Source organism: Anomalospiza imberbis, chromosome 14 (genome assembly GCF_031753505.1).
Source record: "Anomalospiza imberbis isolate Cuckoo-Finch-1a 21T00152 chromosome 14, ASM3175350v1, whole genome shotgun sequence".
Classification (NCBI taxonomy): Eukaryota; Metazoa; Chordata; class Aves; order Passeriformes; family Viduidae; genus Anomalospiza; species Anomalospiza imberbis.
In genome coordinates, this window is record NC_089694.1 from 16,471,158 (window position 1) to 16,485,910 (window position 14,753).

Consider the following 14,753-nt stretch of genomic DNA (forward strand, 5'->3'; position numbering starts at 1 on the left):
AGCAGCTGGGCGGGCCAGCAGAGCACTGATGTGGCTGCACAAGGGTTTCCCATCTCCTCCTGCCACCAGTCCTTTGGAAAGGCACTCGCCCTCGCCTGGCTGCTCTGCAGCCACAGGGGTTGGGCTCGGGGTGGAAGAAGGCATCAGAATGCCAGTGCTGCCCCACTGAATCCATGGAGTGAAACAGCACTGCCACACAAACGCTCTCAGCCCCAGCCCTCCCCTCTCGGATCCACACTGCAGCTCCATGGATGCCGAGGATGACTCCAGCGTCTCTTCCCCGCTCAGGAGACAGACAGTGCTGAATAATTTGGCAGGGATGTGCCGACCTCCGGCACAGCTGGCCTTGTGCGGGAGGAGTTACGTAAACCGAGAGCAGCTTGGCTCCCGGGCCACTCCTGCCAGGTTTGGGGTGGGATGCGAGCGGCTGAGAGGGTTTCGGGAGGTGGTGGTGACATCCCTCTGTCCCTGATAGGATCCATCCTTTAGCTCATTCCTGGCTGGGCTGAGCAGACCCCATTTCCCTCAGTCCAGCTGCTGTGTCCGAGGGCTCAGAGCAAAGCTCGCAGGCTCTGGCATCCAAACTCTTAGCAGGGCTTGGATTTATTTTCTGATATCAAGAATATTTAGGACAAAAACAGTCCAAAGGGTTCATTGAGCTTTAGGGTCTCATTTGGACCGAGGAGAGGCCCAGTGTGGTGCTGCACTGAACTCCACCATGTGTCACTGTTACTGTCCCATCTGAACACTCAGCCATTTTAGAGTTAAATTAAATGGACAAATGCTGTCCCCTTGGTGTTCATGAAAAGCAGGCTGGACTGCTTTCATCAAAGGGTCTCTGTAAGGTAAATTAGACTTTAAAAATGTAGGCTTGGAATCTTTTTTTAAAAAGTCAAAGAACGTTGAAAGCCTTCATGACTAAAGATACCCAAAGACATGGCAAAGTGGCAGCGTGCCATGCTCTCATTGCTCACGGCAGGCTGGGCAGAGGGAAGAGACAGAGCAGGCAAGAAGGAAAATCAGGACAAGTTCCAGGAGTACATTTGAAAACTCAGCTCCTCTGCTCTGCAGTCAGTGCCCAGGCCAGTGGGAAATCACAGAGAGGGGTCTGAGACCCACCCACAACTCAGTGCAAAAGGCAACTCAGCCTCTTCCCAACCTCTGCCTTGCCCAAACCATGAGCTGGTGTTTGGGTGCAGTTGCTGTGAGCCCTGGCTTAGTCTTTGCCTAATTCCAGCACCAGCTGTTCACTGGGCATCACCCATTCCCATGGCAGCTGCTCCCCAAGGGCTGGGTCTGTGTCCAGCCTCATCCTTGGCTGGCTGCTCTCCCCTGGACACTGGGGACACTCACCTCTGCTGAGGTATCTGCTGCTCAGATAATCCCTATCTGCAGGGATTGCTGCTTTTCATCCCTGCCCAGACCCCCCAGCAATCCCACCCTGGCATCCCTGGCAGCGCTGTCCCAACGCTCCTGGAGCTCTGGCAGCCTTGGGGCCGTGCCCATTCCTGGGGAGCCTGGGCAGTGCCAGCACCCTCTGGGGAAGAACCTTTCCTGATCTCCAACCTGACCCTGCCCTGGCCCAGCTCCAGCCGTTCCCTGGGTGCTGTCACTGGTCACAAGTGAAGAGATCAGAGCTGCCCCTCTGCTGCCCCTTGGGAGGATGACAAAGACCTCACTGAGATCTCCCCTCAGTCTCCTCCAGCTGAACAAACCAAACCAAGTGCTCTCAGCTGCTCCTCCAGGCCCCTCCAGAGCCTTCCCCATTCTCATGGCCTCCTTTGGATGCTCTCCAATGGCTAAATATCTTTTTTATATTGTTGTGCCTAAAACTGCCCCAGCACTGGAGGTGAGGCCACCCCAGCCCAGGGCAGAGCAGGACAATGCCCTCCCTGGCCCCAGGACAGGGATGTCCCTCATGGCTCCAAGGCTCTGCTGATGTTCTGTAAAGCTGGTGGGGATGGAGTGCTGATCCCTGTTGGAGGAGCCACTGTGTTGTTGCCTGTTCCTCTCCTCCCTGTGCCTCTCAGGCTGGAGGGGCTGTGCTGTGCTGCCCACAGGCCTCCTCTGCTTCCCTGGGCTCTGTCAGCTCTGATCCCAAGGCATGGGAAATGCTGAGCTGTTCCCACACAGCTTTGAGCTGTTAGAGATCCACCATCAGAGCCCTCCAGTGTGTGTCTCACTGATTGCTTAGAGCTCCCCACTGATCTGTACAATAAATAAATGTCATTATCCCATGGTAGAGATGGGGAAGGGCTGAGGGAGAAATGCCATTTTACCTGGAGCCCAGGAGCTGTCCTCACAGGGCCTGGCTGCATCCATGCCCTCAGAGCACATAATTCCTCCCTGAGTCATTTTGCAGCTTCTTTGCCACTGGAATATACAGGGTTTGAGAAACGGGAGCACCAATAACCTACATATGCAGTGAGGAACTTGTAATGGATTATTCTGTGGCTGGCATCTCCTGTCCTGTCAGCTCCTGAGAGGGATCTAATGACTCACGGCTGGAAATGGCTCTTTCCCCATTTGTGTTTCACGGATGATTTGCATGAGAAGTCGAGTGTGACCTAGCACAGAGTAAACCCTCAGCTTTTCTCTGCTGAGAAAAGGCACCATCCTAAATCCAAACCCCTGCTTGAGGCCTCCCCATCCACCCCTGTACACCACACACTCAGGAGTTAACAGGGGGAATATGAAACTCCTGGAACGCTGCACACATGGGGTGAAGCTCTGGGACCAGGCCAGGTCTCGTTTCCTCCTTGGGTGCCCTGTACTGCTGAAACCCCTGAATGGCTTTTGGTGATGCCATTTTGCACTGGTGACTGCAAATTGCCCTCCTTGTCATTATTCTTCTTTTTCCCCTTGAGTGTCCCAAGGGGGGTTGACCTTTCCTCTCCCACAGGCAGTGCCAGGCACAAGGAGCTGTGCTCTGGACTACTGGGGCAGAAAAAAAGTTAGAGATGAAAACTGGAGAGCAGGAGGAGCAGTACAGAAGACAAGCATGACTCAGAGAACTACTGAACAGTGATTTACAGGTGCAATCCTTCCTGCAGGTGTCTAAATCCACTCCAACAGGAGCATAACTCATTGTGGGAGCCCATCCCAGTGTCCAGGTTTTCCAGTAGAGCTCAGCCTTGCTTTCCTCATGATGGCCACAAAGATTTCTTTCCTTCCAAGCACAGCTACATGAAGTCACCTTCCCCCTTCCAGGAAGGGACAGTGATGGGGGTGGGAGCAGAGGGGCTGGCCCTGGCAGGTCCCAAGGCGGGGCCAGCCCTGAATGTGGCCAGAAAGCCCAGCCCAGCACCTGGAGAGCAGAGCTGGGGGGGGGCTTATGTAACCTGTCAGAACTTCGCTTTGTGCTCCTGTCAAACCACTTTTTTTGGCTTCATCTTTTCCTTGTGAATCCTTAGTACAGATTACATGAACAGACTGCAGAGCATTATTCAGAAGAGCTTAATTAACCTCAGCGAGGGGAAGAAAAGGAAATCATAGAAGCTGTAGGGTAAAAAAAGATCATATTTAGACAAATAAGTGCAAATGACCCAGATGCATCAATTTCCTTTAGAGGCAGGCAGGAAGGCTGGATGCTCTGCAGAGGCTGCAGGTCTGTGCCACTGCTGCTCCTGCTGCTGGCCCCACTTTGCCCCAGGTCCTGCTCATCCTACCTGCTCCCAGCCCTGCTCCATCTGGCACCTCCTCTCACACACCATCCAGCTGCAGAGCTGGGCAGAACCCCGGGAGAGCAGCTATTCCCTTTGCAGGATTAAGCACGCTCAGATCATCTCTGATGGATGTTTGTCTAACCTTCTTTTGAAAATCCCCCAGGAGTGCCGTCCCACGACTTCCCTATTTTGTCTGTTCCAGGGTTTAACTACTCTTCTGGATAAAAACTATTTTTTTCCAAGTTTTTAATCCTGTTCTCCCTTGTGGTAAATTAAGCCAAGCCACAATCAAAATGGAGAAAAAATGATCACCAGCCTCCTTAAAAGAGGAGCAGCTTTCACATACTGGAGTACCAACATCACATTCCTTTTTAGTTATGGCCTTTCTAGATTAAACAGCTCCATTTCTTTAGCCTTTGCCCACTGATAAGGTTTTGAGAGTCTTTTTGGGGGTTTCTGTATTTTCTTGGTCTTGCCTGAATTAACTTCAAGAAATAATCTTGTGTGACATTCAGAACTGGCCAGTGGAGAGTAGCCCATGATCACCCTGGCTGAGCCACAGGCAGGATAATAAACAGGACCAAACGAACAGAGCCAGCCTGTGAACAAAGCTATATCCTAGAGATTAATAATTTCTTCATTTCTCTCATTTTAATTATCTCATTTATCCCTGGATAACTCCTGGAACCCTGGATGCTGAGAATTTTAGACTTTCTGTGATGAAAGGCACAGACTCACAAGGGAATACTACATTTGACCTGAGGCCATGGAGAAGGCTTCCAAAATCGAATGATAGCACTGGGATTGTGGAGTTTGAGTAGAAGTGTGTAATGTCACAGGGTGGAAAACTTAGAGTTTAAGGGTTTAGAATATAGCAATATATATAAGGCAAGATGGAGGTTTTAGGGCAGTGGCTAATTGTTCTTCTTCACCTTCTTCTCCGTGGGTTTGGGTGGTTTTGTGTAACTGGACAGAAAAGTCTGCATTGCAGGACATGAGTGATTACTTATTGGGTTAAAAGTGAAAATAATTTAGGTGTCATTTCTTAATTGGACAGTTTAGCCTTAAAAGACCTCGTAGAGAAAGATGGTTAGCCATTTTGTAGCTTGTTAGTAGAATGCTGTAGAACTCACAACTTGTAGGACAGTAATATACAAGAACATTTGAGCCCGGACATGAAATACTGTCTCTAGTGCTTCAATCCCAACCTTCACAGAGGCAGAAAAGAAGTTAAAGAATCAACATTTGGTGGTGCCCCGTGTGAGGATGGAACTCGCGACCTTCAGAGATAACCAGGAGCAGGGGCAGCATTCCTGTGCTCACAAAGGCAGAGCTCCTCTCAGCTTCTGCAGCAGATAAATCTCCATTTTTGTGCACAGATCTGCTTTGTCCTCCTGCCATGCAGTACTTATACCAGGCTGGTGGAACAATCCATTTCCCTCCTCAGCCTTACAGTGCTTTCCTTAATCTCATGTTTTGTTTAGCTCCACGGATATGCTGGGAAAAGGACAGAACTGTGCTGGACAAAGTGGTGTGAGGAGCAACAGGTTCTTGTGTGAGCACTGCTGCTGCACCTGGCAGAGAACACACCAGCGTGGCCTCTGTGCTCTCTCAATTTCTATCCTCTTGTTCACGTGCACAAAAAGCTCCTTAAAACAAGGGTTTGGCCTTGTCTCTGTCTGCTCCAGGCCTGATGAGTACCTGCATTTTTTTGAGCTCAATTACACCCCAAGGTGTTTGAAGAGGGCCATGCTTCACTGAGGAGCTGAGTAGTGTTTTTTATTGTTTAAAAGCTGTGATAAAATAGCCATGGATCAAATAATTATTGTGCTTCCCATATTATGGGTGTTAAAATTTAGTCAGTTGGGAAATAATATCCATTCACGGAGTGTTGGCAAGAAGAAGGGAGAATGATAATAGGAAATGCAAATGCTGAGCCCATTAAAAATGGAATTATCCAGTTTCAGCTGTTAATCTATGGACTGAACTTTCTGGAACCAGATGTGGACAAAGTCCACCATGTCCAGGCACGTGCTGCTCATGAGATGTTTGTGTGGCGAATAAAGTGTCTCATAAATTCAGGGTACCAGTGTGGAGTTCATGGCCAACAAGTGAGGAATGGGCCTTCTTTTGAAGGAAAGCACTGGGAGAAAAGATGATCCGTTTCTTCTGGAGTCACTATTGAATTCCTTCTCCCAGTGACAAGGGAAGTGGCAGACAGGAGCTTTGTGCTGTTGCCATTCCCTTGCTCAGCTCGAGGCCAAACGTGGCATATCCCCTCTGCAGCTGAACTGCTGCTCCCCGCTCCTGCATTTCCCCAGCAATAACCTGTGGGGCCATTTGATCTCCAGAGGCACTTGGAGGATTCCATTATCTCCTCACTGCTCCTTCAGGAACTCCTGGGCAGCACCTTTATCTTCACATCCAGTACTCAGCAGCTCAGGAGCCTCACTGGAGACAGGGACAGCTCCTGTTGCATCCCAGGAGGAGAAATGTGTGGACCGGCTCAGTCAGAAATGTCAAAACCCATGGATTGTCCTCTGCAAGCACAAAGCTGGTAAAGCATTCACTTGGCAGTAGCTGTTAAAAATAGCTCATAATGTTCTCTGAGTCAAAACTGGGGAGATAAGAGGGGGAAAATGTGTTTAGTGTGTGTAAGGAAAGAGGCAGTGCACAGAGCCTGCGAGTTTCAGAGCTTGGATTGTTGATTCTTGAATACCTTATGAAAAAATCTCTCCATAGTCATGAAAATTGCCTGGAAAGGTCCACTGGATCCATCCTCACAGGAGCATGGTTTGTTGGGGCTGGTTCTGGAAGTTCTCAGCAGCAGTGGGAAGGGGAAAGGCTGCAGTGCAGCTGATGTAAGGAGCACATCCCTGCTGCTGTGAGATTTGGTATCGGGTGTTTTTGGGAACGTGGTGCAGATAAGTGTTCTCTACGAGAACAAGCCCCAGCCTCCATTAAACACCCTGTGTGGTATTGACTGATTGATCAGGCTCTGGGTGGCTCTCACAGCCTTTCCACAGGGGAACGAAACAATTTCCTAAGTTAGGACAAGACTGAAAGGATTTTCTGTTGCCTATTCAGCCTGAAATACCTTTTTCTTATGTTTTGGACTATCACTATTTCAGGCTTACACCAGAGGAAGGTTTTTGTACAAGATACTAGTAAATGGAAATCCCCCCCTTGCCCAGAGCATTCCAGAGAAAGGAGTCAGGATTTAAAGCCTGTGAGCTTCTGGCCAGTCTTGTGATAGTTAATACTGTCTGGCAGATTCATGAGCAATTTTGCTAAATCATTATGATGTAGAGTTTATTTTCTAAGATTAATTTGTTTAAAATAATATCTACTTCTTATCTTGAAAAAGCCTCACTGCTAAATATTATTTGAATAAATAAATGTTGTACATTGTCTTCATTTTTCCTCTCAAATGAATCCTTTGACATAGCATTTATCTTTAGGGCACTCTGAAAAATCCAAAGGTATTTAGGTTAAATTGATTTAATATACCTAAATATTAAAAATATTAATATTTTGGGAGTAGTTAGAGGAAGGAAATCTTAATTGTGTTGCTGAATTTGGTTTTTAATAAATTGAATCACCTTGTGTGGCCGTGACTAGAGAAATAACATTCTGTTTTCTGGTGATCATCTTCTGTTATCTGAGATAAAAGGCACAGAGATATGGGGCCAATGGGGAATTTACTTATCCCTTCCCAAAGGAGAGAAATGAGCTGTTGCTGAAAGCTGAGAAAGGAGATGAGTGTGAACAGGTTTGCTTGAAAAGGTAATAATTATCAAGGAGAGAAAAATACAAAAAACTAAGCTGGATCAAGAGGTTAAATCCAGGGTGGAATGAGACCAGAGGTAGGTTAGGAGGGCTTTGAGCTGAGGCTCAGGGTGGTTTCTCACCAGTGAGCTGTGTGTGATGGGAGTGGGCCCCAAGGAGAAGGGGCAGAGACCAGCCCCCCCGGGCTGGGGATGTGTGTGGAAAACAGATCTGGACTGTGCTGCCCGAGCAGTGATGGCACAGCCTGCTGGGCCTGGGCCTCACATTTCTCACCCTGTGGAGCAGAGCCTCCCATATGGAAATGCTGGAACGTGGCACCTACTCAGAGGCATTTCTTTGTGCCTACAAACTGAATTTTGCAGCTCAAGGATGTATTTTGTTCCTCTCTGCCTGTGGTCTCCCCTCTTTGGCCAGCAAGTGATGTGTTCACAGAGGTGAGGCTGGAAGGATCTGACCAGGTTTCACCATCACTTCTTTCTCTCCTTCAGCTCTCCCAGGAACTGAAGGATCTGACCAGGTTTCACCATCACTTCTTTCTCTCCTTCAGCTCTCCCAGGAACTGAAGGATCTGACCAGGTTTCAGCATCACTTCTTTCTCTCCTTCAGCTCTCCCAGGAACTGAAGGATCTGACCAGGTTTCACCATCGCTTCTTTCTCTCCCTCAGCTCTCCCAGGAACTGAAGGATCTGACCAGGTTTCACCATCGCTTCTTTCTCTCCCTCAGCTCTCCCAGGAATTCCCTGCTGAGCTCAGGCTCTCCATGAGATCTCACCATGATCCCTGTCTCCTTTTCCCTCTGCAGGATCTGATCCGAAGGGATATCCTGTATTACAAAGGGCGCATAGACATGGATAAATATGAAGTGGTGGATATAGAAGATGGGAGAGATGATGACTTCAATGTCAGCATGAAGAATGCCTTCAAACTGCATAACAAGGAGACTGAGGAAATGCACTTATTCTTTGCCAAGAAACTGGAGGAGAAGTTACGATGGCTTAGAGCTTTCAGAGAAGAAAGGAAGATGGTAAAAGAAGATGAAAAGATAGGTGAGGAATGTGGAAATGAATCTGAAAGGAGGCTGTTGGTAGTGTTTAATTTAGCCCCAATGTGTGGAGGAGCCCATATTTCCTTTGTGGTAGAATTACAGTTTAACCTTGTTGAAATGTCCTTGGTTGCTCTCCTAGTCATAAATAGGTCTCTTTCCAGCTCAGGTACTGTTCTTTTTGGCCCTCAATAAACAAATTGTGCCCATAGCTCATGCCTGGAGCTCTGTGGGTTTGTGGGAGAGAGCAGTCTTTGGCCACCCACCTTCAGGGTCTCCTGACTGCATCCTCCTGCTCTGGTTAGGGATGTTTCATGCAGAGGGGAGGCAGCAAAGTCAGGGACAGCCCTTCCCTTGCACCAGCCCCTAAACTGACTGTGAGCAGTGTCAGTCCAGGCTCAGTTTGTTGCTCAGCTCTAAAGCACCGGGCATATTTATGACACTGTATAAATAAAAATGGCTCTAATCTTGCTTTTCATCCAGCCCCTGCACAAGTGAGATTAGAAGGAGGCCAAGGAAGAGTTGATTTTCAGTAGAACACCCAGAGCATTCAGTGTTTGCAAACAGTGCAGAGCATCCCCCTCCCCAAAAGGAAATGAGGCTTTGTGAGCAACCTTCTGAAATGTGTTTGCCGTGTTCCCTTTTCCAGGCTTTGAAATTTCTGAGAATCAAAAGCGGCAAGCGGCAATGACAGTAAAGAAAGTCAGTAAGCAAAAAGGTAACCGGCAACACGCTCTGTGCCTGGTGATGTGAGGGTGGAGCGGGCTGGGCTGAATCCTGCTGGGTTAGGATCCAGCATCCCCTCAACTTCCCCCTCCCTTCTCTTTTTATATCAAATACCGTTTGTGCTTTGTATCCTTCCTTAATGTATCTGTGGGCCAAATTAATCTCTGGTCGAAGGTGGTTGAATGCCAATGGAACTGCACCAGAGATGAATTTGATCTTGTGTCTCCAGTCTGATGTCCAGAAGCTGTCCCTGGGGGCAGAAATCTATCTCAGTTGTTTATCTCAGGCTGAAATGGGAGTGAGTGCGGAGGTGTGTAGAGGTTCTGCTAATACCCAAAGTCTCCCAATTAGCAAAAAAAAAAAAAAAAAAAAAAAAAAAATTGCTAAAATGCTGGAACTGGGGAGGGAGTACCCCTTTCCTGCTGCTGGAAAGGAAAGGGACACTCTTGTTTCCCTGGGGCTGCCTGTAACTTTTTAAAAACAGCACAGTAGCATCAACTCTAGGAAATAAAGTATTTTAGTAAAGACACTGTACCTCTGGAATGTCAGATTCATTTCCCCAGCCAGGCAGGCTGCAGCCAGCTGAGCAATGCCCTGCCTGGTGTTAGGCAGAGCCTCAACTGGCCAAAGCCAGTGTTAATTCTCTCTTGCAATAACTCTTGCAGCTACAGGTTTTGAAATACTCAACACAGAGGGAAGGTCAGAGAACTCATTCCTCAAGTTCTCCAAAGCTTCACACAGTCTTGGATGTATTGATTTGTTACCAAAGTACCATAGCACAAGTAGGCCTACAAGTGGGTTTTGAGAGAGCTCCTCAAGGCTTGGCTCAGGTCAGGTGCAGGCAGGTTGGTCCCCGCTCTGTGCATATGTTCTGGGGGGTTTTGCAGAAGCTGAAGGAGCTCTTTGCTTTCTGCCTTTGCCTGTGTGTTGTCTACTAGCTTTGCTGGTCCAGGAGTGGTTTGCCAGGCCAGCTGTGAACTCCTTGGTTTGCTGTGTCTCTCCATTGTCATCAGTCTTCTCCTCTCTACTAACTTCTTCTGTTGTCTCCTGAGATGTTCTCTAAAAACTCTCCTGGCCAGATGTTCTAAGCTCAGAGTGTGCACACCCAGGGCAGGCCCAGGTGCCTCACACTGTCCCCGTGCCCCTGTCACAGCCCCTCAGCACCTGCATGTCTGTCCCTCAGCACGTGAGCATCCACAGGGCTCGTGGAGCTGCACTATGAGAGAGCCTGACTTGCATGACCGCCGTGGCAAAACGAGGTTCAATTATTGTTAGCTGTTCAGTTCATTATATTATTAATTAATAGAGGTATTAATTAATAATTGTACTGTTCAGCCAGTAAGTGACACAGTTGGGAGGTGCCTGAGCATGCCTGCCAGTATTCCCACGTAAATTACTGGACTTGCATCCTGACAAATACAATCTGCCTGACAGGACTTGTGTCTTACACAGTAATTGCTCTCTGTCTGCTCTCTTTGTCTTTCTCTCTCTTTCTCTCTGAGATGAAAAAGGAGGGGTTGTTATCTTGGGCTTCTCGGACTATGAAATTCATTAGCTCCTAAAACAGCAGTCAGCATTTCTGTACTGAAGAACAAGCTTAGGCTGTGGCACTGGCAGTTCTTTTTATGGGATTAAGTCCTCGAGCCAGACAGAAGTTCAGTCACATCCCAGCACTGAGTTAAGCACAGCCTGGTTGGTTTTAGGATGTGAAATCTGAGAAACAACAAATAGGGTCATTAAAACGGTAGCTGTGTATGCTTTGCCCTACACTGTGGTGATCATAGCCCAGTCTCAGGTTGATTAAATTAAATATTGACACTGAGAACTCTTAGTTTTGTTACTCTGTGCTTTGTCCTGTGCCCAAGACCCAACAAGAGGCACGAGGCTGCCAGAGCAGGGAGCTGCTGGCACTGCTCAGAAGAGGGAGGTAGGAGGAAACTCCTGAGAGCTGGCTTTTGGTAACTGATTTTTAAAATGTCACCCTATGCATTTTACAGATATTGACAATGTTTTATTTTGCCAAGACTGTGGCAGCACTTGGGGCTACAGGTGTGCCTGTGCCAGGGGCTGTGCTGCTGCCTCTGCCCTCCCGCAGTGCCACCGGAGCCTTGGGAAAGGGCTTGGAGCTGCTTTTTGAGCATCAGCTGTACCTGAAAAGCAGGGAAGCCCTTGAGAAGGAGGAATAGGCCACTGTATTCAATAGATTTATTTATTTAAATGCAGGATGGTCTCAGTGGCTGCAGCAGGGCCTGACAGCTCAGCAGCTCAAGGTGCTGCCAGCCCAGCTCCTGTGTCACAGGATGCCTATTACAGACTTGTTCCTAGATTATCTCACTTGTTCCCTGCACCTCTTAAATGGGAAACCATAGTAATTCCCCTGTCACAGAACACTTAAGGAAGAGAGAAAAGCCGTGAAGGAGGTGAAATGGAAAATGCAATCAACTTTGTTAGAGGTGAAGCAGAAAAACATTTTTCAAATAGTATAAACTGCTGCTTATTTCATGCACTGTTGTACCACACCTCCCAGAAGTATTGCTCTGGAGATGGCTGGCATGTGTTTGAGAAGGAGGCATTTCAACCTCTGCTGGCTGCAGCAGGAGAGGGGGAGAGCAGCTGAGAGCAGCAGAAGAAACCTTAAAACTCTGCTATTTAAACGAACAGGACCTTTATCCAGGTGATTAAGTGGGAACACTCTCCGAGTGTTTTGAGATGTGTTTGATGCCCGGCTGAGGGTGCTGTGTGTGGGGCAGCAGCCCCCTCGTGGCTCTCAGGTGTGCCCAGCAATGTGTGCAGGGCCAGGCTCCCTGCCAGACCCCCTTAATGATGGGCAGTAGCCCAGGATTTGCACTCCTTCTTGGATTGGGCAGAACATAACAATACTAGACCAGGTGCCTTAAGACAGCATTAAACCAATTTTTGGCCTTCTTTAAGCCCATTAGACATGCAGTGGATGGGTGGTGCTGGCTCTGCACCTCAGTGACAGAGAAAAGGGCTGGTTGCTGCTGTTTGCCTTTTGCATTGATTGTTGAAGGTTTTGCCTTCTTGGTTCTGCCCTTCAGTGGTACTGTGGGAACTGGGAACAAAATTCAGTCTGGTGTCTCCTAGAAATAGCGAAGTAGCAGGAGAAATGTATTTGTTTTATCTCAGAAAAACAAGCAAAGCCCCTCCCTGCAGCCCTTAGCAGGCTGCAGCCAGGCAGGAGGGCTGGGTCCCCCTGAGGGACTGGGCACCACAAGGGTGGCACTGGCCTCTTCTGCCAGCACCGTGCTTGTCTCTGACTGAAGGAGTGGAAACTGCCTAGAAAATGGATCCCTTGTGGATCTCCAGTCCATTCTTAATGTAGACAAAGGTTAATCCAGGGTCATTTTCCCATTTCTGAGCATTTGAAAATGGAAGCTCATGGAGTGCCTCCCTCCATGAGAGGCCTCTGTTCCCTGGCCACTTGTGATCCCCCCCTCCAAGGGTTGGTGTTTGCAGCCTGCAGGAACACTCGTTCCCACTCTGATCCCCAGCTCTGTCCACATCTGGCCCCTTTCAGGACAGCCTGTCCACGGAAGGGATATTTGTTCATATTCCTAGCAGCTGCCAGCCACTGGTGTCAGGGAATTAGAGGTCCTTCCAGGAAGGAGACTCCATTCTTAATGCACCTTTGCCCACTTCTGGAAAAGGAAATGTCTGTTGAGATTGAAATAAGTGACCTTAATGTGAGCTGGAGGTGTGTCCCACCTCTGGAGAGCTCTTGAGCCCCACTCTACACCCAGCTCCTCTCCCTGCCCTTTGCACCCTTCCCCCAGGAGATGCCTTCAGCCCTGGCAGGTCTTTGGGATGAGGTAAGCAGAGATTCAGTCAGCATCACCTGAGATGCTGCCACTAAACCTGCCCTTGAGCACTCAGCCATGCAAACTCTGGCAGGGTTAAATCATCAGCCAGCATGAACTGCCTTGGCCTGTCACCAAACACCCTCTGAATCACTGGATTTTCCTGTTAATTTTTTCCTTTCTGATCACTTGAGCTCACAGCCAACTATGTCATAAAAGCCCTGACCCAGACATGCAACAGCTTCTCTGACTTCCCACACTTCTGCTTCCCCAGCAACGCTGCACAGCAGAGCTGGCCAGGACAGGGCTGACCAGGCTCCCTCCCGTGGTTCTCCTGGCTGTTTAATCCCATTTTATTGCATCTTCCTCGCTGAGGAGATTGACGTGGCCCTGCCGTGCTTCCCCATCGATTCACACGTGTAGGCACAGCCTCGGGGGATTGCAAGAGCCTGAGCAACCCAGCCCAACTGCTTGAAAACAAAGAGGGGCATTTGCATTTTCGGATAATCAGGGTCACTTCCCTATTTTCGCAGCACAGGAGGTGAACGAATGGAGCTGATCGTGTTGTCAGTGGTATTTCCCCACAGATTCAGGGCAATCTCAGAGCTTAGCCCATTTCTTGTAAAATCCAGACCCTACCAGTGTTCTGTGCTGTGTGTCCACGAGCACCATCCCACTGATGGCATCTGGAATGCAACTGGGATGCTCAGCCTCCTCCAGGAACCAGTCAGATCTACCAGCTAAGGCAGATGAGGAATAAATCCTTGTCTGGGGGGCCTCTGCGCATGGTACTGGTGACACTTGCTGAGCAAGTCCCCCCCCCAGGCAGTTTTTTGGTGAGATATTAATGACCCTCATGGGAAGAGCCAAGGTGTTGACATCAATGGTGACATGTTGAAATTCCCACTGAAATGTGTCTGTGAGCCCAGATACTCCTGCACCTTGAGTTTGGTGAGGGGTTTTAGGAAGGCATTGCTCCCCAGAACGTGCAGCAGCATTCCAGGTGTGAGCTGATCCTTTCCTATCAGTGAAACCCACGGAGTGAGCTGTGTGATCAGGGTGCTGGCTCTACAAACACAGGATGGCAGGAATTCATTTTCACTCAGCTCTGATGGATAAATCCCCAGTATCATTTATTCCATCTTGCCTCGATTAGCTTTTCTTATCACACGAGGAATCATTATCTTAATGTCTGCTATAATGACATCAGGCTGCAGTAGCAGACTTGATAAATAGACTCCAGAAGGTCGGGTTAGCTCAGTGTGTGTAGGTAGATGTTGTGGTTGTCTGGGGAACATCAGGACATGAGATGACTGTTTCCTCCTGTGTTTCTCAAACTGCAGCCAGCCCTCTCCCTCCTGAACAGAGAAGAGAGGTTTGTGGTTAGAAAAGGGAGCTAAGGCATGTTCACCATCCCTGGGAATAGCAGGGCCTGGAGAGAAATCCTGGTTGTGTGAAGAGCTGTGGCTGAGGCACCACTGAAACTCCTCTGGAGCTGGGCAGGTGTACCAAAGTGGGAGTTGGGTGATTCAGCAGGGAGGTGTAAAGGGAGGAAATCCAGCTGGTCAGGACTGCCTGGGAAGGCAGAGGGTTCCTGTTCCCAGCTCCATCCTCACCTCGGGGACAGCCATCTCCAGACACATCCTTTGCCAGCCCTGCACGTGGCCCAGGGAGTGGTGGGGCAGTGCTTTGAGATCCTCTGTTGAAATGTGC

The 14,753-nt window shown here is 48.8% G+C and overlaps 1 protein-coding gene across 13 annotated transcripts in view; it reads left to right on the forward strand.

Moving 5' to 3' along the window:
• The window catches only part of ARHGEF9 (Cdc42 guanine nucleotide exchange factor 9), a 177,523-nt gene that overhangs the window by 148,115 nt on the left and 14,655 nt on the right, over positions 1-14,753 (forward strand). For all 13 annotated transcript variants that reach the window (XM_068205127.1, XM_068205125.1, XM_068205126.1 and 10 more), the window contains 2 exons: positions 8,257-8,500; positions 9,146-9,214. In XM_068205127.1, the coding sequence (XP_068061228.1) occupies positions 8,257-8,500; positions 9,146-9,214 (313 nt within the window). The remainder of the gene's footprint in view (positions 1-8,256; positions 8,501-9,145; positions 9,215-14,753) is intronic.